The sequence below is a fragment of the Hyaena hyaena genome, unplaced genomic scaffold, assembly GCF_003009895.1.
Source record: "Hyaena hyaena isolate Hyena2069 unplaced genomic scaffold, ASM300989v1 scaffold_24, whole genome shotgun sequence".
In the NCBI taxonomy this organism is placed as follows: Eukaryota; Metazoa; Chordata; class Mammalia; order Carnivora; family Hyaenidae; genus Hyaena; species Hyaena hyaena.
Window position 1 is genome coordinate 132,317 of NW_024080656.1, and position 22,807 is coordinate 155,123.

General features: G+C 37.8%; 1 protein-coding gene across 1 annotated transcript in view; it reads left to right on the forward strand.

The window, feature by feature from the left end:
* The window catches only part of DTHD1 (death domain containing 1), a 67,775-nt gene that overhangs the window by 31,907 nt on the left and 13,061 nt on the right, over positions 1-22,807 (forward strand). Inside the window, exon 8 of the mRNA XM_039227046.1 lies at positions 3,314-3,558. Within this exon, the coding sequence (XP_039082977.1) occupies positions 3,314-3,558 (245 nt within the window). The remainder of the gene's footprint in view (positions 1-3,313; positions 3,559-22,807) is intronic.

Consider the following 22,807-nt stretch of genomic DNA (forward strand, 5'->3'; position numbering starts at 1 on the left):
CCAAAATATAGTGTTATGTCTTGGCAACAATGAAATTCCAACTTAAAAAATATATGGTTTCTATTTATAAGAATAAAATCATACTATTTATTACTATAAATCCTCAACACTTTCATCTTCATTTCGTATTTAGATTACAGATCTTTAGTTTAAAAAATTAATTGGCAATGAAAGGCAGATGAATTTAAGATCTAAATTTAATCAATGTAGCTATGCTTCACCCTCAGTCTTTATATCTTGCATATAAATTATTCCTTATGGGTAATTGTGTAACTGGCAGGGACTATCTTTCAAAGGACAGAAGGAGAACTTTATTAAGTTGTATTCTATTGGGACCAAAGTAACAACTCTAGTATAGCCCAGAGTAGAAGTTTGCCAGGTGTTACACCAGTGACCTAAAAATTCTAAGTTTATCTAATTTACTAGATGACATAGTAATGACTCCAAAAATTTTTCTTTTTTTTCTTTTTTTTTTTTTTCACCAGCCGGAAACTCTTTTAAGAAGTCAAGCCCTGGTTTGTTATCCCTTTCCTAGGATGTCCTAGGAATCATTCTGTTCAAGTAGCCAGGTTGTCTCTAAAATATAAACTTATGCAAAGAGACATACTCTGACACTTTTTATAACCTGGAGTTATTCAAATTCTAGATTTAACTGTGCTTTAGAGATTCACCAAAATGATGAATGATGAATTCACCAAAATGGACTCTAGCAGTCCAACATGGAGAAAAACATTGGTGTCATCTACATCTCTCACTGAACTCTGATTTCATTGGGAAGGTTTTCCTAAAGTGGGAAGGTTTTCCATGAGAAAGAGCTCTGGGTAGTCAATGTTCAGGCTTCTAGGTGTAAGAGGAAGTTGCAACTTGGATATAAAAGCTTCACATTGATATATTTGAAAAAAATGTAAGTGGGTTTTTTTTTTTAAATCATACAAGTTCAAAACAGTTGAAGGGTCCCACTTCTTTCTTATTATTTGCTATTCTTACTATCATTTGCTGAGCACTTATTATGTGCTATGCCCTGTGCCAGTCATTTTATCCATGTTATTTCTTTTCATTCCCAGAACAACTCCAGGAGGTAAGTTTTATTTCTCTTGTTTTAAAGATAAGAAAGTTAAGCCTCGGGACACCTGGGTGGCGCAGTCAGTTAAGCGTCCGACTTAGACTTCGGCTCAGGTCATGATCTTACAGTTCGTGGGTTCGAGCCCCACATCGGACAGCTCGCTCCGAGCCTGGAGCTTGCTTCAGATTCTGTGTCTGCCTCTCTCTCTCTGACCCTCCCCTGCTCGTTGTCTCTCTCTCTCTCTCTCATAAATAAATAAAACATTTAAAAAAATAAAAAATAAATAAAAGAAAGTTAAGCCTCCAATAAGTTCGGGGATGGGATAGAACTGGATAAATATTACAGGGTAGATAAATAGTTGGGGCTGGCCTTGGATCTGGATCTTTCCATTTGAAACACCCTTATCCTGACTGCTACAATATAGCATACATTTACCTTTTGCTAAGGGTAATGCAGACATGCGTTAGGGAAAATGGCAGGGGCTGTTTCACTACTGCAATGACAAGGTAACATTGTCATGGTAAAACTCCCAGGACAGTGAAAGGTTATCTCCACTAGAGCTCTAGTATTTTCAGTGAGCAGTTGAGAAGATTCACCCTTATTTTGGGGAATTAATCAAGTATCAATAAACATTTCAGTAATATGAATCTATTAGTCACTCCATTGAAAACATCTCTATTTGTCTTTTCATTTATTTGTTTTGAGAGAGAGAGAGTGAGCGCAAGTGGTGGAGGGGCAGAGAGAAAGAGAGAGGAAGAGAGAGAGTCCCAAGCAGGCTCCTCACTGTCAGTGTGGAGCCTGACGCAGAGGTCCATCTCCTGAACCCAAACCGTGTGATCATGACCTGAACTAAAGTCAAGACTTGGACACTTAACACACTGAGCCACCCAGGTGCCCCTAAAACATCTTTATTTCTGTGATCCTGGACATGTTTTGTACCAGCACTCAATAAGGTAGCTACTAGGCATATGTTGCTATTAAATATTTGAAATATGGCTAGAGTGACTGAGGAGTAAATTTTTAATTTAAATTTAAATTAATTTCACCATTAATTTTATTATTTTTTTATTTGAAAATTTTTTTAAAAATTTATTTCTGAGAGAAAGAGAGACACAGCTTGAGCAGAGGAGGGTCAGAGAGAGAGAGGGAGACACAGAATCTGAAACAGGCTCCAGGCTCTGAGCTAGCTGTCAGCACAGAGCTCAACGTGGGGCTTGAACCCACGGACTGTGAGATCATGACCTGAGCTAAAGTTGGACGCTTAACCAACTGAGCCACCCAGATGCCCCTTACCATTAATTTTATAAGCCACATGCTGCTAGTGGCTACTATATATCTAGAATGCCTATTGTGAGGTCATGATAGTGCACAATAAGCTATGAATAGTTAAGGGGAGATAAGAAAGACAATTATTGAAAGGTAAACATAATTTTTAAATACAAAAAGAACTGAATATTTTCAATAGTTTTTTGTTTGAGTAAAATAGAATGGAATGAGAAAATTAAAGATTACTAGATCTAGAAGTAGCCAGGAAGCCTTGGTCCAATTACAGATAAGAAATCTTTGGGGTACCTTGTTATGCTGAGTGAAATAAGTCAGGCAGAGAAGGACAAATACCATATGTTTGCACGTATAGGAGGATTAGGAGGAACTTAACAGAGGAACAAGGGGGAGAAGAAGGGCGGAAATGGTGGGGGAAAGGGAGAGAGGCAAACCATGAGAGACTCTTGAATGCTGACAAAAACTGAGGACTGATGGATGTGGAGGGGAGGGGGGATGGGCATGGAGGAGGGCACTTGTGGGGATGAGCACTGGGTGTTATGTGGAAACTAAATGGACAATAAACTATTTGTAAAAAAAAAAAAAAGAAAGAAAGAAATCTTTGGGGTACCTAAACAGTTAAACATCTGACTCTTGATTTTGGCTCAGGTCATGATCTCATAGGTTCTTGAGTTCCATCCCTGTGTCGGGCTCTGATGACAGCACAGAGTCTGCTTGGGATTCTCTGTCTCCCTCTCTCTCTCTGCCCCTCACCCACTCGGGCTCTCTCTCAAAAATAAACATTTAAAAAAGAAATCTTTTCAGTAATCTACAGTTTCAATCTATTGCTTCTAATATTTTAGCAAGAGACAATGATAGCCAAAAAGCTTAAATTGTATTAAACATGGAATAATTATTTGGATTTTAAAAACTTAAATAAGGCAAAGTGGTATACTTTAGTAGTAACAAATGTATTTCACTTCTTTTTAGGCAATGGGAAGGATTATGGAAAAGATTACAAGCTTATTTTTCATATACAAAGAAAACCCAGGCTGGAACTCCAAATCAAAGAGGTGGATGAATTTGGAAACTATAGCTGCCCTCATTATAAGGGCACCATTGTAGTTTATAAAGTACCTAAAGAGAAGATAGTCCACAACTTGGATCAATCTCCTATACTTGATGAAAGCCATTATCAGTTGCCAATTTGCAAATTGTCGTTGAAGTTGCCAAAGGTAAGTTATTTTACTTCCCTAAATACCATATTTTGTTAATTCTTCATAATTCTTCACCACAATTTTCTTCAGGCTTTATGGATACTTTTTTTTTAATTTTTAAAAATGTTTTATTTATTTCTGAGAGAGAGAGTCAGCGTAAGCAGGGGAGGGTGAGAGGGAGAGACTCAGAATCTGAAACAGGCTCCAGGCTCTGAGCTGCCAGCACAGAACCCGATGCGGGGCTCGAACCCACAAACCTTGAGATCATGATCTGAGCCGAACCCAGACACTTAACCGACTGAGCCACCCAGGCGCCCCTAGGCTTATGGATACTTAAGGTTAAAAGGAAAGGCAGGGATAAAGTTGTTAAGAAATATAAAAATGTTAAGAAATGTGGGTAGCTACAATTTTAGAATGGTGGAATACACATCAGGATTTTCACTTTCTTTCATAGCAACTTTCTTTTAAAAAATTTTTTGTTTTAACATTTATTTGTTATTTGAGAAACAGAGAGAGACAGAGCACCAGCAGGGGAGAGGCAGAGAGAGAGGGAGACACAGAATTTGAAGCAGGCTCCAGGCTCTGAGCTGTCAGCACAGAGCCTGATGTGAAACTGAAACCTACAAACTGTGAGATCATGGCCTGAGCCAAAGGCAGATAGATGTTCTACTGACTGAGCCATCCAGGTGCTCCAGGATCTACCAAGGTGCACCTCAACTTTCTAATAGCAACAACTCAAGTTGATCTGGTCCTGAAAATATGTTCTTAATGATTATAGAACTAATGTCATTCATTTTCTGTAACTGCATCAGAATAACTGGGAAATCACTTATGAAAATGCAATACATTTAAGAGCACACTTTTAGAAAATGCCATGTAAGGAATGGGAAAACAATATCAAAATATTTTCATCCAAGCTTACCAATTCCTGTACACTTGTTTTAAGAGTGAATTACTCTTACTTAAAATTTTTATTCTTTTCAGGAAAGTAGGATTAACTTGTTTCTCCAAATAGGTCAAACAAATAATCATATTGCTGTATATACTGTTTTCTTCTATGACCCAGGACTTAGGACTTCCCAACTATATTCTTAATGAGAAATATAATTGAAAAATTCATTTTATCACTCCAAAGAGCAAGCTTACTCTTTAAAGATGCTAAATTATGTTTCTAATTTTTACTTTTTACATTATGAATAGTAGAAATATGTTTTTCATACCATTAGATATTGTAGTGATTATAAGTTAATTAGTAAAGTAATTAATAACTTTGATAAATATTAATTGAACTTCTGATGTAGAGAATGTGTTATGCTGGGGATTATGACAAATACAGATACAGAGGATAATATATGCCTGAAAACTGTCTTGTCACAAATGATAGCCCCTAACCATACGTGTCACGTGTGGGGCACTTGAAATTTATCTGGTCCAAATTGAGAAGTACTGTAAGTATAAAGTACAGACCAGATTTCAAAGACTCAGTACAAAAAATATAAAATAAGTCATGAATCATTTGTTTATGTTAATTTTATAAAAATTATAATATTTGGTTCTGGAGTTAAACAAAATATATAATAATAAAACATAAATATAAATAACATAATAAAACATATTATTACTTAACCCCATAAAATTAATTTCACTCATTAAAAAATTATTTTTATGTGGCTAACTAGAACATTTCAAATTACTTATCTGTCTCAAACTATATTTCTGTGGGACAGTATTGTTCTAAATGATTTACAATCTAGCAAAGTATGTAAAATATGTACCGTTGACCCTTGAACAACCTAGGGGTTAAGGGCACCAACCCCTGCATAGTCAAAAATCTGAGTATAACTTTTGACTCTCCTTAAACTTAACTATTAGTAGCCAACAGTTGATAGGAAACCTTACTGATGACGTAGACAGTTGATTGACCCATATTGTATATTACATGTTTAGTATACTGTATTTCTACAATAAATAAGAAAAGAACATTATTAAGAAAATCATAAGGAAATGCATTTGCAGTAATGTGACATATTTATAAATAAAACTCAGTGTATAAGTTGACCCATGCATTTTATACCTGTGTTCTTCAAGTTTCAACCATATACAAAATCACCTTGTAAGATAGTAAATGATTAGACCAATGGGAAAAATAATGTACTAATAATTGTTCAGGGGAGGAATATAGCTTTTCTGGAAGCTAATACCAATAGAAAATTCATGGTGGGAATAGCATTTTATCTGAGCTTTGTAAGTTGGTAGAAATTCAACCAATAGAAATGAATTAAGAATATGTTACAATGACAAAATGGAATGAGTTGGACTTCAGGTGGTAGGCATAGCTTAGCATGAATTCATAATTCATATAATAACCATTATAATAATTCATAGTGTCCCAAAAGTCTTTCAAGTGCTTTACATGCCCTATATTATTAAATTCACACATGAGGCTTTACCACTGTCCTCATTTATGGGAAACTGAGGCATAGAGAGTTTAGTCAACCTGCTCCTGGTCCCATAGCTAAGGAAGTGTCTGAGCTAGGATTCAAACTCAGAACATCTGCTTCCCACATGTGCACACATTGTGTGCTCTTGTCTCTTTAGAAGATAAAACTAGGATTTAGATAATCTCCAGGATACAAGATGAATTTTAGGACTTCCCTGTTCACCCCTGAAGTTGTACAATGATTTTATATGTATTGTGCCTTAGCATAAAGATGGTATTAAAATTATTTAACAAATGATATGACATGAATTCTGGTCAAACTGAAAGTAGCCATGACAACAGAGGTGCTGGGTTATAGAGACATTAATTCTTTACTTGCTGGTTTGGGAGAGATTTTGGGGTTCGTGGGAGGCATACGTAGGGTAGCAGAGCCTATTAAACCATTTGTACGTAAAACTATATTTAAGAACAGTGTAGCTGTGTAGGTGTATACCTACCATCAGTTTTTCCTCTGTGCATTTTCATTTCCACCTTAGGGCCTTTGCAATTGGCATTCACTATGCTTATGGCTCTCTTCCCTCAGATAGTCACATAGCTGGTTCTTTATCATTCAGCTTTCAGTTCATAAGTCACCTTACATAATTATCCCCCCTTCTCCTTACCTAAAGCCACACTTTAACCCATTAGCCTTTTTTTAATGTTTTATTTATTTTTGAGAGAGAGCGAGAGAGAGGCAGCACAAGTAGGGGAGGGACAGAGAGAGAGAAAGAGACGGAATCTGAAGACAGCCTCCAGCTCTGAGCTGTCGCACAGAGCCCCACACGGGCTCGAACCCAAGAACCACGAGATCATGCCCTGAGCCGAAGTCGGATGCTTAACCGACTGAGTCACCCAGGCTTCTCCCATTAGCCTTTTAAAATTTATAACACTTAACCATTAATTGAAATTAATCGATTTATTTATTCGTTCATGAACGTTCCATTTGCCTTTGCTCCTTGAGAGAGCAAACTCCGTGAGTGAAGGACCTTGTCTCCTTGTCCCGGTTGTACCATTAGTGACTAGAGCGGTGCCTGGCACATCACAGGCACTTTAAACATTTGTGACTGCATCAATGAGGAAAGGTCTGTACCATATGTTAGATTCTAAAAATGATAATTAAAATTAGATTTTAGGAACTATGGACTTAAAAGAATACTCCAATTTTCTTGCCCAGTAGTTTACAGTCTCATTTATAAACACTTAGCTGGAATGCCAAGGAATTGATTTGAATCCATGTGAAGATTTGGGAGCAGAGGAAGAGAAGAGGAGACGTTGGGGGCATTCTCTGGGTAGCTCAACTTAACACATCGCCTCCTATGGTCACTATGTTGTTCAGTTGCTATATGGAGACCCATGGGAGACAAGTAAGGAGGCTTAGAATTTTCTGGCAGGAGGTGGTGAAGGCCTCACTGTGATAATAGCAAACAATGGAAAGAAAGCCCGTATGTAAGAGAAGACAGACTGAGGTCCAAAATGTGATATAAATTCAGCTCTCAGTTTTCATAATTTTCTCTGATTTCATGAATCAATTAGTCAAATTAGCCAAGCCATATAATTTAGGGTTTTATATAGATTTTGCTCAGTAAAAGTCTGTGTGAGTGACTGTCCAGGTATTTTGTATAAGGTCTTCCTCTGCCTTGATTCTGCTTGCCTGACCAAATCCTACTGGTCATCCCTTATAGCTCTCTTGAGGTGTGGCTTCTCCCAGGAAGCCTTCCTTGATTTCTCCTTTCATATCAACTTTGATGTGTATGTGTTTCCACAACACCTTATACTTTCCCTATTGCTGCAGTTACAGTATTGTGTTATTATCCCTTGTTTCCCAGTAGATATATATTGCTCGATCTGTTGTTTATTTTTGCCCTCCTGAAGAGACTCTCTTGACATCTTTTCCTCTAATCAAACCTCTCCACTAAATTTTAATATCACAGATTTGGAGTATGAATATTTATATTTTATAAATTAAAAGCGTAAAATATTTTCATCTCACCCAAGAGCAAATTTTGTCTCCTGGAGGGTGATGTTACCCTGGTTGGAAATGCATGTGATCATTATGTAGGGACATATATTGTCCTGTTCAATTTGCATCGCCAGCGCCAGCCTAACAGTACATGCTTGGTAATTACTGGTGAATAAGTAGAGGGATTAGATGATTTCTTCACATCTTAAGATTGTCCAGTTTTAACACTGATGATCTTAAAACTATACTGACATTTAAAAATGTTTATACATGGGGCGCCTGGGTGGCTCAGTCAGTTAGGCGTCCAACGTTGGCTCAGGTCATGGTCTCTCAGTTCGTGGGTTCGAGCCCTGCGTCGGGCTCTGTGCTGACAGCTAGCTCAGAGCCTGGAGCCTCCTTCAGATTTTGTCTCTCTCTCTCTCTGACCCACCCCTGCTCACACTGTCTCTCTCTCTCCCAGAAATAAATAAAACATTAAAAAATTTTTTAAAAATGTTTACTTATTTTGAGAGAGAGAAAGAGAGCAGGGGACGGGCAGACGGAGAGAGAGAATCCCAAGTAGGCTCTATGCTCAGTGCGAGCTTTCGCAGGACTCGATCACACAACCTCGAGATCACAAACTGAGCCAAAATCAAGAGTCCAGCCCTCAATCGACTGAGCCACCCAGGCTTCCCTGGCTTGCTTAAACATAGTACATTCTACTCTGCTGACTTTCACATATGAATCTACTGCTCATAGCCATTGGTCCTTCCTTTTTCTTCTGGATGGGTTTGTATAGGGTTTTCCAGATTCACTCTTTCGGCCCTTTTTCATGCCTAAGTCTTTACTAGAAGTTTTTTGGGCTGAGAAAAAAATCTGTGGCTATACAAACTTTTCCCTCTTTACAAAGTAATATACCTAAAGGGGAATTTAAACCATGACCTTTAGTTTGTAAGAACAGATTTCTTCCAAAAAGTTCAGAATTCAGAATTGAATATCCTCTTTTTCAGGAAATGAAAATAGCCCTATTATATGGAGCTTGGCATTAATGAATACTACATTATGCACACATTTGTACATGCAGCATAAATTACATGAAGGCATTTGTCAAAATTAAAAGTGCTTTTCACACGGTAAAGCAGTAACTATTTAGATGTATGAATATAAACATACACATTCACATATATGTAGTTATAATCTGTGATCTCAATGTACTGCTTGAGTCCCAAAGATGTGAAAATATATGACCCATTACTTTATGCTTGTGAAGGACTCTGTGTCTAATCCGTTAGCCCCCATATTTCATTCATGTATACATTAATTCATTCAACAAATACTTTTGTATCCCATGCACCAGACATAACAACAGTGTTCCTTTAGGTATGGTCTCATTTTTTCCTTACCTCTCTAAAAATTATTGTCAACCCAGAGGGCAGAATGAGCCTCTAAACCAACATTCAGATCATTTTCTGACTCTGCTCTAAACCCTGAAATGGCTCCTGGTTTCGCTCAGAGTAAAAGACTGTATCTGAACTTGGCTCTCATTGATTCTAGGACCTTCCCTCCTATACTCTTCACTTACTCAACTCTAGCCACATCACCCTCTTGATGTTCTTGGAACTTGCCACACGTGCTTCTGCTTCAGGTCCTTATGTTAGTGGTTCCCCTGGCCTGGAATGTCCTGCCATCCATCAGATACCTACATGGCCAACACCATCACCTCCTTCAATTCTTTGATCAAATTTCACCTTCTCTCCGAGACCTACTCTTATTCTGTTTCTTATTGCAACGTACTCCTACCCACACAACCCAACACTCCTGGTCCTCCTTAACTTGCTCTGTGTTTTTTCTTCCTCTAAAGTGTCGATGCCTTCTAACATTTATTTCCTTATATATGATGTTTTTCATAGGAACACTACTCCTTCACATGAGCTTCTTGAGGGCAAGGACCTTTATCTGTTGTTCATTGCTGAATCACAAGGCCCTAGAATAGTGCTTGGCATGTGTTAGAATACATTTGTTGAATTAATTTATAAATAGAGTTTGTGTTCAAATACCCAAAGTGCAGAAGGCAAAGTGAGAAGTGTCAAGAAGGAAGATGAATTAGCATCAGAGGGTTGACAGAGTGTGTAATGTATGCTTGCAGGTGTGATAGCAGCCACAGGCTTCACTGTGGAGTGCTTTCTGGGCTGAAGAGTGACAGTGGCAGGAAGTTCATCTGCCTGCGTGGTTAAGAGAGCACCATAGTGAGGGAAACAACACATTCCCAGACTGCCATGGGCATGAGATTTTAACCAAGGACTCCATGGAAAATTCTCATGGAGGGGCAGAGAGAGGTGATTTGGTTTGAGAGATAAAGAGGGTCTTCATGATAATTCACATTTCAATGTAATCTTCTGAAAATCATCACATAATCAATATGTGCGAAAATGTCTGAGGGAAAAAAGCAAGGATTTGTCTCTACATGTTTCCTAAGTTGTGCTTCAGACTTTCTTCTTTTACAAAATATTCAAGTCAGTTCAGTTCACACCATGTCTGTGGTGTTCCTTGGCAGAAACAGGGCAAGTTTCAAAAACCTGTCAACGATTCTTTTTAGGTGGAAGGAAGTGGTGTGTGCGTATGTGCTTCTGAAATCACGTCACAAGGATAACTGTGCCATTTGGTTATTTGTACTAGGTTGAGTTGTGACTGCCTTTTATTCTTGTTTGTCTGCTGGGAGGTTTTGCTTTGAAGGAAAGGAGGGCTCCAGGTCTGGTGGCTGCTTTTCTGTGGGAGGATGTCAGGGCTGTAGTTTTCTAATCTACCCTACATATTTACGTAAGCCATCTGTTGACCCAAGTTTTGCCTAGTCTGAACTTCCTCTTTTTTTTTAAACTGAATTCATGACATGTGATTTCTAGTAAATAATGATACTGCTTCAACACTTGCTTTCTCACCACATGAAATAACTTGCTTTGTCAAAGAGAGGAAGCAGGCAGAGGCTGGTGCATGACTTACCTCATTAGAATTAATGTACCTCACTTTCTCACCACTTTGGACTTTCATTGCCATCTCCCTGCCCTGTCAGGAATGACTTTTTGTCAGCGATTTTTTGCTAGGCATATGAAATACTAGGGGACAATCTCAACTACCAAACTGAGAAGATCCCAAGCTATTGAAAATCTTTGCATTCATAGACTCTTCAATTCTATTTGGACTTTTTAGTTGTAATAATTTATAGAGTTAGATTAAGGCTCAAGAATGAAATGAAACTTAATACCCCATTGCCAGTAATAAAGTAGATTTTTTTAAAAAAGTTTGTTTATTTTGAGACAGAGAGAGAAAGAGAGTGAGCAAGCGAGCGGTATGAGCGGGTAAGGGCAGAGATAGAGGGAAAGAGAGAATCCCAAACAGGCTTCACACTATCAGCACAGAGCCTGGTACGGGGCTCAAACTCATGAACCATGAAATTATGACTTGAGTAGAAATCAAGAGTCAAGCACTTAACTGACTGAGCCACCCAGGCGCCCTGAAGAAAGCAGATTTTAAAAGTTATATGCTTTTAAAATAAAACTGTGCAAGAGAATTCAGAGTTTGTTGGCTTTTGCATGTGGGTGTTTGGGAGAGAGATTGGGTTGAGGAGAGGCACTGTAAACCTAAAAGTGATTTTGGAATTTTCTGTACTTAGTTTCATGATTTCTACATTACAGTTAATTATAATAACATTTATGTTGCTTTATGCACTGCCCCAATCAATTATGGAAGGAAGTCACTAAAATCTTGGTAAGGACTAATATCATGTTAATTTTCTTTTTTAACGTGTGAAACTTTTACAAAGTCTTCTCTCTCTTTCCAGTATTGTAATTCTGGCTCTCCTTGGCTCTTCGCTGACATGCCCTCCATGAGTGCAGTCTTACCTTCCTCTGAGCCATCAGAATGGTCTTCAAAACAGTCTTGACTATGTCACTGAAAAATCTAGTTTATACTGTACACGAGATGTTTATGGGAGAAAAATGATCAAAATGGATTTAGTTAGAAATAGGATCCTTTTTTGAAGGAGGCATTGCCCACAAACTTAATCAGAAGAGAACATTTTCCTTCTCTTGCCCTTCTCCTCCTCTTCATCTACCCCTTCCTTTCCCTTTTTCCTCTCCCATCTCCTCCTCTTCTCCATCTCTTCACCTTTCTCCTTCCCTATTCCTTCTCACCCTTACTCCTCATTCTTCCTCCTTCATGGTCTGTTCATACAAGGGGAGGTTTTCTCTGCTCAGCAGGCAATATAACAAACCAGGAATTGTGCCTCACATTGTCCTATGGCTTTCAAGAATTCATTTACAAAAGAAACATATATTCTTGCCTCTATGGGAAAATTTAATAGCAACAACAAAAAAGTAATTGATGTGTTTGCACTTATTCTCTTAAAATTATAGTGTTTAGTAAGTAAAAAATGATGTTCATTAATTCTAACAATTTCTAGTTCATGAATTCCAACTGTTGTGTTTTTCTGTAGAAACGTCATTCAAGATGTCAACTAACAAATACTAATTAAATGCCAACTATAGATGAGATACTATGTAGGGCCTAAAAGATAATAGTAATATTGGTCAAAGTCCTAGCTTTAAGAAATTACAGCCCAGTTCATGAAATAAAGCACAGACACTTTAAACATTATAAAACAATGTAAGAGATAAATAATAATTGAATATAACAATCTAGTAATATCACAGGACAGGAACTGATGATTAACTGCAAATGGTGGAGTTAAGTGCCAGGACATTTTGGAGAAGGGAGTGATTTCTGTGGCTGAGGTATCCTGGGACACTTCACAGAGCAAGACAGATATAGAGAATGTTTAGTTCCTGGAAAGGAACAGAGAAAAAAGCAGCGAGTTCCACACAAGAGGGATAGCATGAGTTGAAACTTTGAAGTGGCAAAGTGTAAGATGTGTTCTATGAAAGGACGATGTGTAGATCTGTGTGGTTGGAGTGGAAGATTTGGAAAAACCACATTGGAAATAAATTGGGAAAAGATTATAGAGGGTTTTGAATGCCTGGGTAGGTCAATCAAATGTCTCTGTGAAATTGCTGTCAAAATTTGTCAAAAGAATGTGTGAAGTAGAGATTCAAACCAGAGATTCTTAGCATACAAGCAAACAAAAATATCTCTCAGCCACTGAGAATGGAGAAGTAGGTATCTAATTAGTTTGTAACTAAACTCATCTTTTATCCTATAAATAATGGCAATCCACTGGAAAATGTTAACCATGAGGGTGACGCAATCAAATTTCATTAGCGTATCATTGTGAAGGCGCGTAATAATAACTAAGAAAGAGATGAGTTCAACAACAGTAAAATAAAGGGCTAGTGAAGTAGTCTGTGGAAGAAGAGTTGGCCTGATAGTAAGACCATGGCAGTAAAGAAGGCAGAGAACAGAGTCAGAGAGCCATTTAGGATTTGGGAACAACTGGACTTGGTGGTAGAGTGAATTTATGTGGGGGTTGTGAGGTAGCAGGACATTAGGAGCTAAAGGAAGTTGTTGGGGGAGGGCAGGAGCACTTCCTAGGGTGGCTTCTAGGACACTGGTTTGAGTTATGGTCTTTGATACAACATAGCGTTTCACTGACTTTAGCTTGGAATTATGTTCAAACTTGCATTTCATCTCTGTTGCCCCTAAGATTGCCCTAAACAATAAATGGTTGTAACTTTCTTTTTGAAGGCTTACCACCAGCTCCCTTTACTGCTTTACGCCACTCAACTGGCAGGGTGGTTTTCTCAAAGACAAATGTGACTTTACCAGTCTTATACATAGCATATAAGGCCCTTCACAAATTACCACAACTTACCCTTCAACCCCTTCATATTACATTTACTTAACTGACATCTTTTGCTCCAATGTCACTTAAAGTCTCATTTCTTTTACACATTATGGTCTTCACTTCAGAGGCTCTTCCAACAGCTGTCCTTGAAACAGCACTACTCCACACTTAGCTCTATGATCATCTCTTTAGAAGAAGCACACTTAGTTACTGGACTGTATCTGTAACCAAAACACTTTGAATATATACTAAGGAATGATCTCTTATCATTATGACAATTATAACAATAATGGTAAAGATAATAAGTAATATTTATTAAGTTATTCACTATGAATAACTTGGTGAAGGATTTATGCATATTAACTCACTTACTGAGAGAGTAGGCCATTGAAGAAACTGAGGCACAGAGCAGTTTGTTCAAGGGAAAATAGCTGCAGAATGGCAAAGCTGTTGTTTGAACCCCATTTGTCTGATTCCAGGGGTATACTCCTGACCATTATACCTTGTGTCTCCTTTTGTAACTGAGCTCCTCGGGGCTGGAGGCATAACTCATTCAATTTTGTAATCCTGTCTGGTATACATTCAGTAATGTTTTGTTGAACTGTTTAATGAATGAGTGAATGCATCTATTGAATAAGTGAATGCCGGGAAAACTGATAAGGAACTGAAGGAGTCTTAATAGCGACAAAAGCTTTACCTATTTCCTTTCCCAGCTAACAGTTAACATTTAGCATAAGCCTGTCTTGTCTTCAAAGGAATGATTAATATGGGGACTTTACAGCTGTGGCCAGACCTGGAAAGAAGATGTTTGTGGCTCTCCAGGCCTTTCTTGGTAACATTCATATCACTCTTTCTGTTAGAAAGTCTGCTCCTGTCTATCAGCCAAAAAGAAAAAAAAAGAAAAAAAGAAAAAGAAAAGAGAAGAAAAAAGAAAAAGAAAACAAAATTAAACAAAAAATCATCAGGAAGTTAGAAAAAAATTACAGAAAAGAATATTGAAATTAGATATTAGGAATCTAATTCTAGAATCTCGAAATTAGAATACACTAGAGAAAAATAATGCTCAGAGTTGAACAGGCACTTTGACAGGTCTTGAAGACTGACAAAAATTTGCAATTTAAAATTGGAACAATAAAGAAAGGAGGTAGAAGTTCATAAAAGTTTTAATGATTCTGTGTATCTTTGATTTGTTCAGCCGCTTTTAAAATTAATAGTGTCTCCCATATAGCTGCATTTATAAATCAAAAACATCTGCTTTGGCCAGAATTGCTTGGAATAGTGAGCAAAGTTTTAAGCATATTAACAATAGTTAACGTTTACTCAGTGTTTGTTATGTTCCAGGCATATCTGAAGTTGTCTGTGTATTTTATGTCACTTAAGCCTCACTGTAGTTATGGTATGGGTACTTCTTTGCCTATTGGTAGATACAAAGAAATGAACATTAGTTTCTAAATTATATTTATCTATTCCAGACTGATTTTGACAATTTTTCTTTATTGACTCTACGTATATACTAGATATATCTTCTGAATTATCCAGAACCCTGCTCACTATCTATAGCCATCTCTCAAAGCCTCTTCCTTCTGTCTGTCCCAGCTCCTTACATCAGTTGGGGTTTCCTGAATTGGTCTATCTAGTGACCTCAGTCCTGAAGTTGTCTCCTTTTGTGACTGACTTCTTCAGAGGGTGAGAGATATTTAATCTCTTCCTCTTGACAAAGCCACAATCAAATTAAAGTCTTAAAAAGAGCCATTTTCTATGAAGCAATTGAAAAAAAATAATGAAATCAAAACAAAATAAAACATAAGCTTGGCTGTAAGTAAAATGTGCACAGTTTTAAGTCTAAGAAAGACCTGAGCTTAAACAAAGGTATGGATTGGGGTTTCTTCTGGGATTGATAACAGTCTGATTTCATTTGAAAACAATTTCTAGATTTATCTCTAAGCTAGACCACTCTCAGTCAGCTCTTCTTGCTCTGATCTCAGTTCTTCTCTCTCTCTCTCTCTCTCTTTCTCTTTTGCTTTAATCTTACTTCTCTGTGGGTTTATGCTGGTCTTCAGATTTCTCTATGGAGAGGCACTTCCTTTTATTGTGTGGGCCAAACCCACTGCCTAGGGTTTCAGGAAGTTCTACACTGACTGTGCAGTTACAATAATGTCATGATGAAAATAGCAAGAAGATACATATTGACTGATATTGGTGTCTTTTAATCTATCTATTTTAAAAGTGTGTATAGAGAATATTTTGAAAGTATTTGCTCAACAAAAAGCAAGAGGTGGGGATTTTCAAAAGCACACAAAAGTAGAGAAAATACATAATGAAGTTACATCAACCCATCATCTTCTGCCATTCTTGTTCCTTCTAAGATTCCTGGTTTTTTTTGTTTGAATATTTTAAAGCAAATCACAGATACTATGTCATTTTACTTGTAAATAATTCTGTATATTTCCTAAGAGGTAAGGACTTAAAATGAATCACAAATACCATTGTAACACACAAGAGTACTAGCAATTATTACTTAATAGCATCTACTGCCAGCCCCTGTTTTCTATTTACCTAATTCAATTCTTTTTATAGTTAATTTGTTCAAAAACAAGTTTCAAGAAATGGCCACACATTGCATTTGTGTGTGTCTCTGTCACAATTGGTTGAATTTTCAGCGTAGCTCATGTCTTTTATAGGCTTTATTTCAAGCTACCCTCCCAGCATACTTTGGAGGTAAGAACCATTGTTTCTGTCTCAGGGAGTATAGTAAGATAATTTCAATGACTTGCCTCAACATGCACGACCTCACAGGGCCAGAGGCTGTGTTAGGACCCACTTCAAAGTCATTCCTGTTTCACGCGGGTCCATTTCCCCTTATTCCTCGAGCAAGCCAGATCATTGCTTACGTTACGTCTGCCACTTTTATTACGATGTCATGTTGCCTCTCATATCCCCTGCCCCTTCAGGGTTTGGCAATTCTAGACTTTTCAAAGAGCCAGACTGGTTGTACTTGTTGTTGAAACTAAGTTTTGGAATAGAGCAACCGTAGCCTAGGATGGCAGTTTCCTTTGTTATTTGGAATTTTTCTGCTTCTGGAGCAGAAGCAGACTTTATCTATCAACTTGGTGTTAAATGCGCAGTCACTTCTGAACAGCTCAATAAGGTCTTCTGTTTAACTCACGTGGTGACATCAGCTACATAGCACCTCCCTTCCAGAGCAGAGATCATGGCTCTCCCTTTAATACGATGAAGGCTCCCGCTTTCTCTGGCTTAGGTCATGAGTTCACATTCCTTGCTTTTTGTGGATGATTTATAACTCAGATATCTTCAAAATATCCTCTACGATTTTAAAAGAACAAAAATACTTTCCATATATGTTTACAGCAAAAAATATGATTCCTAGCAAATAAAAGGGAGTGATAAGTTATACTCCTTTTTTCCAAATTTTGGAATTGAAAGAGATTTTCTTTTACGGATGATAACACATGAGCTTTAAATAAAATGGATTCACATGCAGAGGGAGTTATTCTCTTTCTAATCTTTTCCCTGACCTTCTGAGTAGATCTCAGGTTAGTGTTAGCATATTTTCACATGTCTCTAACACAAAATCTCCCCCTGTTAACAAGCAGAGAACAATTCTTAGGCTCAGAAATCTTGGCTGGCAACAAAATCCAATAATATTTTTTAATTGTATTTTTAAGGTGTTCACATGGTTATATAAGTGAAATTGTTTTTCCACTTATGATTGAAATATTGAGGCACCTGGATAGCTCAGTTGGTTTAGCATCCAACTTCAGCTCAGGTCATGATCTCGCAGTTTGTGGGTTCAAGACCCAAGACAAGCTCTGTGCTGACAGCTCAGAGCCTGGAGCCTGCTTCAGATTCCGTGTCTCCCTCTCTGTCTGCCCCTCCCCTACTTATGTTTGCTCTCTCTCAAAAATAAACAGTTTTTTTTAAAAAAATTCTGTATTTTGTAGGTTAAAACAGTATTTTTATAGAAAAAAAAGTACTGACAGCTATTATTTTGAGTACTTATTACACGCAATGTCCTGCTTTAAGTTACCTGATAGAACCCAGTGTTTCCAGGGTGCCTGGCTGGCTCAGTCAGTAGAGCACATAATTCTTGATCTTGAGATTTTGAGTTTGAGCCCCATGATGAATGTAGAGATTACTTAAAATAAATTAAACAAAATAGAAAAAGAATTCAATGTTTCCATCAATGACACTGTATAGTAGGTACTATTATCATGCCCATGTTGTAAGTGAGGAAAGCTAGGCACAAAGGAATACATTCAGATCACAAGTTTAATAAGAAGTATGGTTAGGAGCTGAGCTGAGCTCTTTCCCTTCAGCTACCAGAGCGGTGAAGTGGATACATGTAAATGGTGAGTGTGATACATGAAGTACTAGGATGGCTCAGTGAATATCTTGACTTACAACCTTCACTTTATATACGTGTTTTAATTTACAGGTTAAAAATAAGTGATCTGTATTCTTACAAATGTTAGTTTAAATATTATTGCTTCCATCTCTTACTGTGTATATTTTTGGTCAAATTATTTTACCTCTTTAAACCTCAGCTTTCTCATTGTAAAGTAGACATAATAACAATTACCTCACAAGGTTGTAGATATAGTAGACTATACCAAGGTCTTATGATATAGTTTAAATGGTTACAGTAGTTACTGCGACATGATAAATAGCACAAAATAGTGGCTGATATTATTGTCTGGAAGCAATATTATTTACTGTTTGGGGTAAGGCTCAAGACAGACCTAGGTTTCAAGACCATGTCACCTTGAAGACGTTACATCCGTGAAATGGGGATGACAGTTATTCAAACTATTGTCATGGGTTTGGAATGAAATAATAATACTTACATGTTTAGCCCAATTTGTCTTACATTGTTTTTGATGTCAAGCATTCCATTTTGGTTCTTTCTCAGAGATTCCATCTCTCTGCTTACATTGCCCATCTGTTCTTACATGCTGTTTACTTTTTCCATTAGAGCCCTTAGCATATTAATCCAAGTTTTCTAAAAATTTTGGCTTGATAATTCTAACAGCCTTGACATATCTGAGTCTGGCTCTGACATTTCCCCTGTTTCCTCAATTTGTGTTTTTTGCCTTTTAGTATGCCTTATCATTTTTTCTTGATAACTGATCATGATGTACTGAGTAAAAGGAACTACTATAAACAGGCCTTGAGTAATGTGGTAGTAAGGTGTGGGGGAGGGGAGGTGTTCAATAATCTTATGATGAGCTCTCAGTGTTTAATGAGCCTGTACCTCTGACTATAAACTTCGCATGTGCCCCTTAGCCCACTTCCTAACTTCCCCAGCCTGTGGAACAGGACGGCTACAGAGGTTGCAGTTGAGTATTTCCCTTCCCCCATGTAGAATGTTAGAGGGACCAGGGAGGTGAACCATAAGAGACTCCTAAATACAGAGAACAAACTGAGGGTTGCTGGAGGGATGCTGGGTAGAAGGGTGGGCTAAATAGGTGATGGGCATTAAGGAGGGTACTTGCTGGGATGAGCACTGGGTGTTGTATGTAAATGATAAATCACTAAATTCTACTCCTGAAATAAAAATATATAAAGAAACTAAAATGAAAATGAAAAAAAGAAGAAATAGTTAAAAATAAAAAAGAAAGTTAGAGGTACCTGGAGTTGGGGATTTCTCTTCTCTAGGGTCAGCTAGGCTCCAATAAAACCCCAGCAGATTAGGCTCCAGCTATATAGTTTCTACTAAGGATAGACTTTGTTACGAAGAACAGAACTCTCTGGTATGTTTCAAAATGGTTCTTTCTCCCCTCTCCCTGCTGGAAGCAGGGGGGATTTTTCTTAGCTTTCATTGTGAGAACTTGGTTGAGCTCCTGGAGGTAAAATTCACAAAAGTGTCTGAGTCTCCCTTGACTGGGTCCCTCTGAAGTTTTTAATTCTTAGATTTGTTCACATTAAGCCTCTGGGAATTTGTCAGTTATGGTTCAGGCTTCCTTACCTGGCACTGGATCTAGAGGCAGTTTCTACTCCTGGGTTTCTGCTCTAGTAAGTTGTGATATTTTGTATTTATCTGTCAGTCTCTTCAGTTGTGAGGACAGAGGTTCGACCTGTGACCTCACTTGTCTGATGGATCTAAAAAGAGTTGATTTTTTAGTTTGTTCAGCTTTTTTTTACATGTTAGGACAGGGTGGCAACTTTCAGCTTCTTACATGCCTGGCTGGAAACTGGAAGTCTAGCCCAGTTCTTTACACCAGTAAATCCTTGCTCAACACTGGTATTAGCTCTAATTTGATTTGTAGTAATGTTGGACCCATAGCTGCAGCACAAAGTTTTATGCTAACATTAATCTTTTGTACCAGGTTACTTCTTTGATCAATTTTCTATGTAACTTATTTACAAAGCAAAGCCATTAAGAACTTTATAGAAATTGTACATTATAAAGAATGAGACTATACAGTTTACTATTATGATGCAATAAAAGAACTCAAGTTAAGCAAATGGCAGTAATTACTTAGTTGCAGAGACCTCCGTGCAAGATAAATAAAGAGTAAGAGTAAGCAGTGAAAACCAGTACTTAGTTATGTTATCTTAAAGGCTTCTGATAAAATCTGTGCTAAAGATACACAGAAACATTCTAATTATATATACTTCCTTGATCTATTATTATTCATATACTTTCACTTACATATCTTCTCACTACAAAATAAATGACCAATTTACCAGAAACGTCTGCAATAATACTCTGGTTTCTCTTCAGATCGCATAAATCTTTGCCTTTTACAGAAATGTCTGCAACATGTGTATGGGGGTGGAAGGGTGTGGGGCTTACAGCTGGATGGAGGAGTTGTTGCCACAAGGTATCATAATAATTACCAGTGAAAGTCTCTTTATGCAAAAGTGCCTTAGAGTAAATTAAAAAATGAATAACATCAGCATGGCATTTCTGTTTGTTATATTTCACTGACTCATGTTGATCTGCAGGGCCGGTGGCATCCACGTTAGACAGTCTTCAAATGTCAGAAAGTTTTCACGTTACTTTGCATAAGAACTGCCTCTACAGTAAACTTTCCCCCCCCACCTCCCCACCCCCCGCCAAATTAGCATACAGGTAGAAATTAAAGAGAAAATCTCTACCTCTTATTTTTTTTATATCTTTTTAATAGCAACAGTATTATTGTGGGTGCCCTAGCATGAGCACCACAATTTAAATAGGATACTATTTTAAATAGGATATTGCTATAGGATTCAAAAATACCGTCATATTATATCACAGTTTCCACTTAGCACTTCAAATTATGTGTGAAATAGTGGGAAAGACTTATAGCTGTTCTGACTTTCCCCTCTTTTTAAAAATTTCATATTAGGTTTTGTGGATTATTGTGGTGATCCCTGTAGGAATTTCACCCCAGCGTCCTTGCTGAACTTCCTAACTTGATGTGAGTTTGTCCCAGGCTGGGAAGGGGGTGCACAATGGTTACTTAAGTTATCAGACAGATCAGCCCTAAAGCCAATCCAATATGGCAGTTGTTTGCTCTGCATTGTCTTTCACTCTGATTTTCACACACGTTTCTAGAATGAGGTTAACTTAGTGAACACCAGTACAATCCTAAGCATCGTGAAAGCACAATATAATATGGGTGACTCCTGGCCAAGACTGAAACATGCTTCTTTCTAAGCCCCGTCAGAGACCAGATGGCCAGCAGTGAATGAGCCCAGGTCGGCTGTGAGACCACAGGGAAAGGGATGTTCTCCAGTGTTTTTATGTTATAGTAACACTCAGATCAAGTCTTCCTGTACCTAAAGCTGTACATGCAGGATTAACTTTAGTTACAAATGGATCCTTGGACAGTCATCTCTGTACTGGAATTTTGGAGGTTTATAAAGCCTCTCTGCATGCAAAGTGGGTCTCCAGTTCTGTCAAAACAGGTCTGACAAAAACAAGCAACTTTTGTTGCCCACTATGTTCAAGTAACTCAGCTAAGCTATTCTATTTAATTTCAACTAAATTTCATTATTTTATTTCACTTAAAATTCATTGTAAACCTAAGAAATACATAAGATAATGGTAGTAAATTTAAAGTTTAGGAAACTAAGACATGGATTGACTTTCTGGAGCCAACAATTTACAGAGGTTGGGGGTTGAAGTCCAGTCTTACCCAAGAGAGCCTGTGTGGCTCGAGCAGCCTTGTATTAGAGAAAGAGAACACAAGCTTTAGAGTTAATCACAGCCCGGTTCAGCCTTCCCCTCACTCCCTCTGAGGTCTCGGCCTTGAGACCTCAACCACTCTGGTTCTTTGCTGTCCCCACAGGTCACAGAGGAAACCAGTAAGAGCTCCTTCATTTTCCTCACAGTGCTTTTGGCAAAGATAGATGAGATAACCAAGAAGAAAAGAATTTGTAAATATCTCTGAAGTAGGCTCAGTTGTCAGCCCAGAAGACTGTTCATGTGAATGCTGAGGTAATTTCTAGGTAAGAAATTGACCTTGTTCACTGGGCCTGAAATAACTGAGTAAATGAGATATGACTTGATAGAATTTCATTTGCAGGGGTCAGGGTAAATTTGCCTAAAAACACACATATATCTTTATATGCAGCTGGCCCTTGAACAATGTGGGAATTAGGGATTCTGGCCCCTGCACAGCTGAGAATCGATGTGAAACATTTTTTAGTATTTACTTATTGAGAGAGAGAGTACACCCATACAAGCAGGGGAAGGGCAGAGAGAGAGGGAGAGAGAGTCCCAAGCTATGGGACTTGATACCATAAAACCTTGGGATCATGACCTAAGCCAAAATCAGGAGTCGGATGCTTAACCAACTGAGCCACTCAGGTGCCCTAAAGCTTAACTACTAATAGCCTACTGTTGATCAGAAGCCTTACTGATAATATGAACAGTTGATTAACACATATTTTGTATGTTATATGTATTATATACTGTATTTGTACAATAAAGGGAACTAGGGAAAGGCAAGTGGTATTAAGAAAATCATTAGGAAGGGGCACCTGGGTGGCTCTGAAGTCAGTTGGGTGGCTGACTTCAGTTCAGGTCATGATCTCACGATTCGTG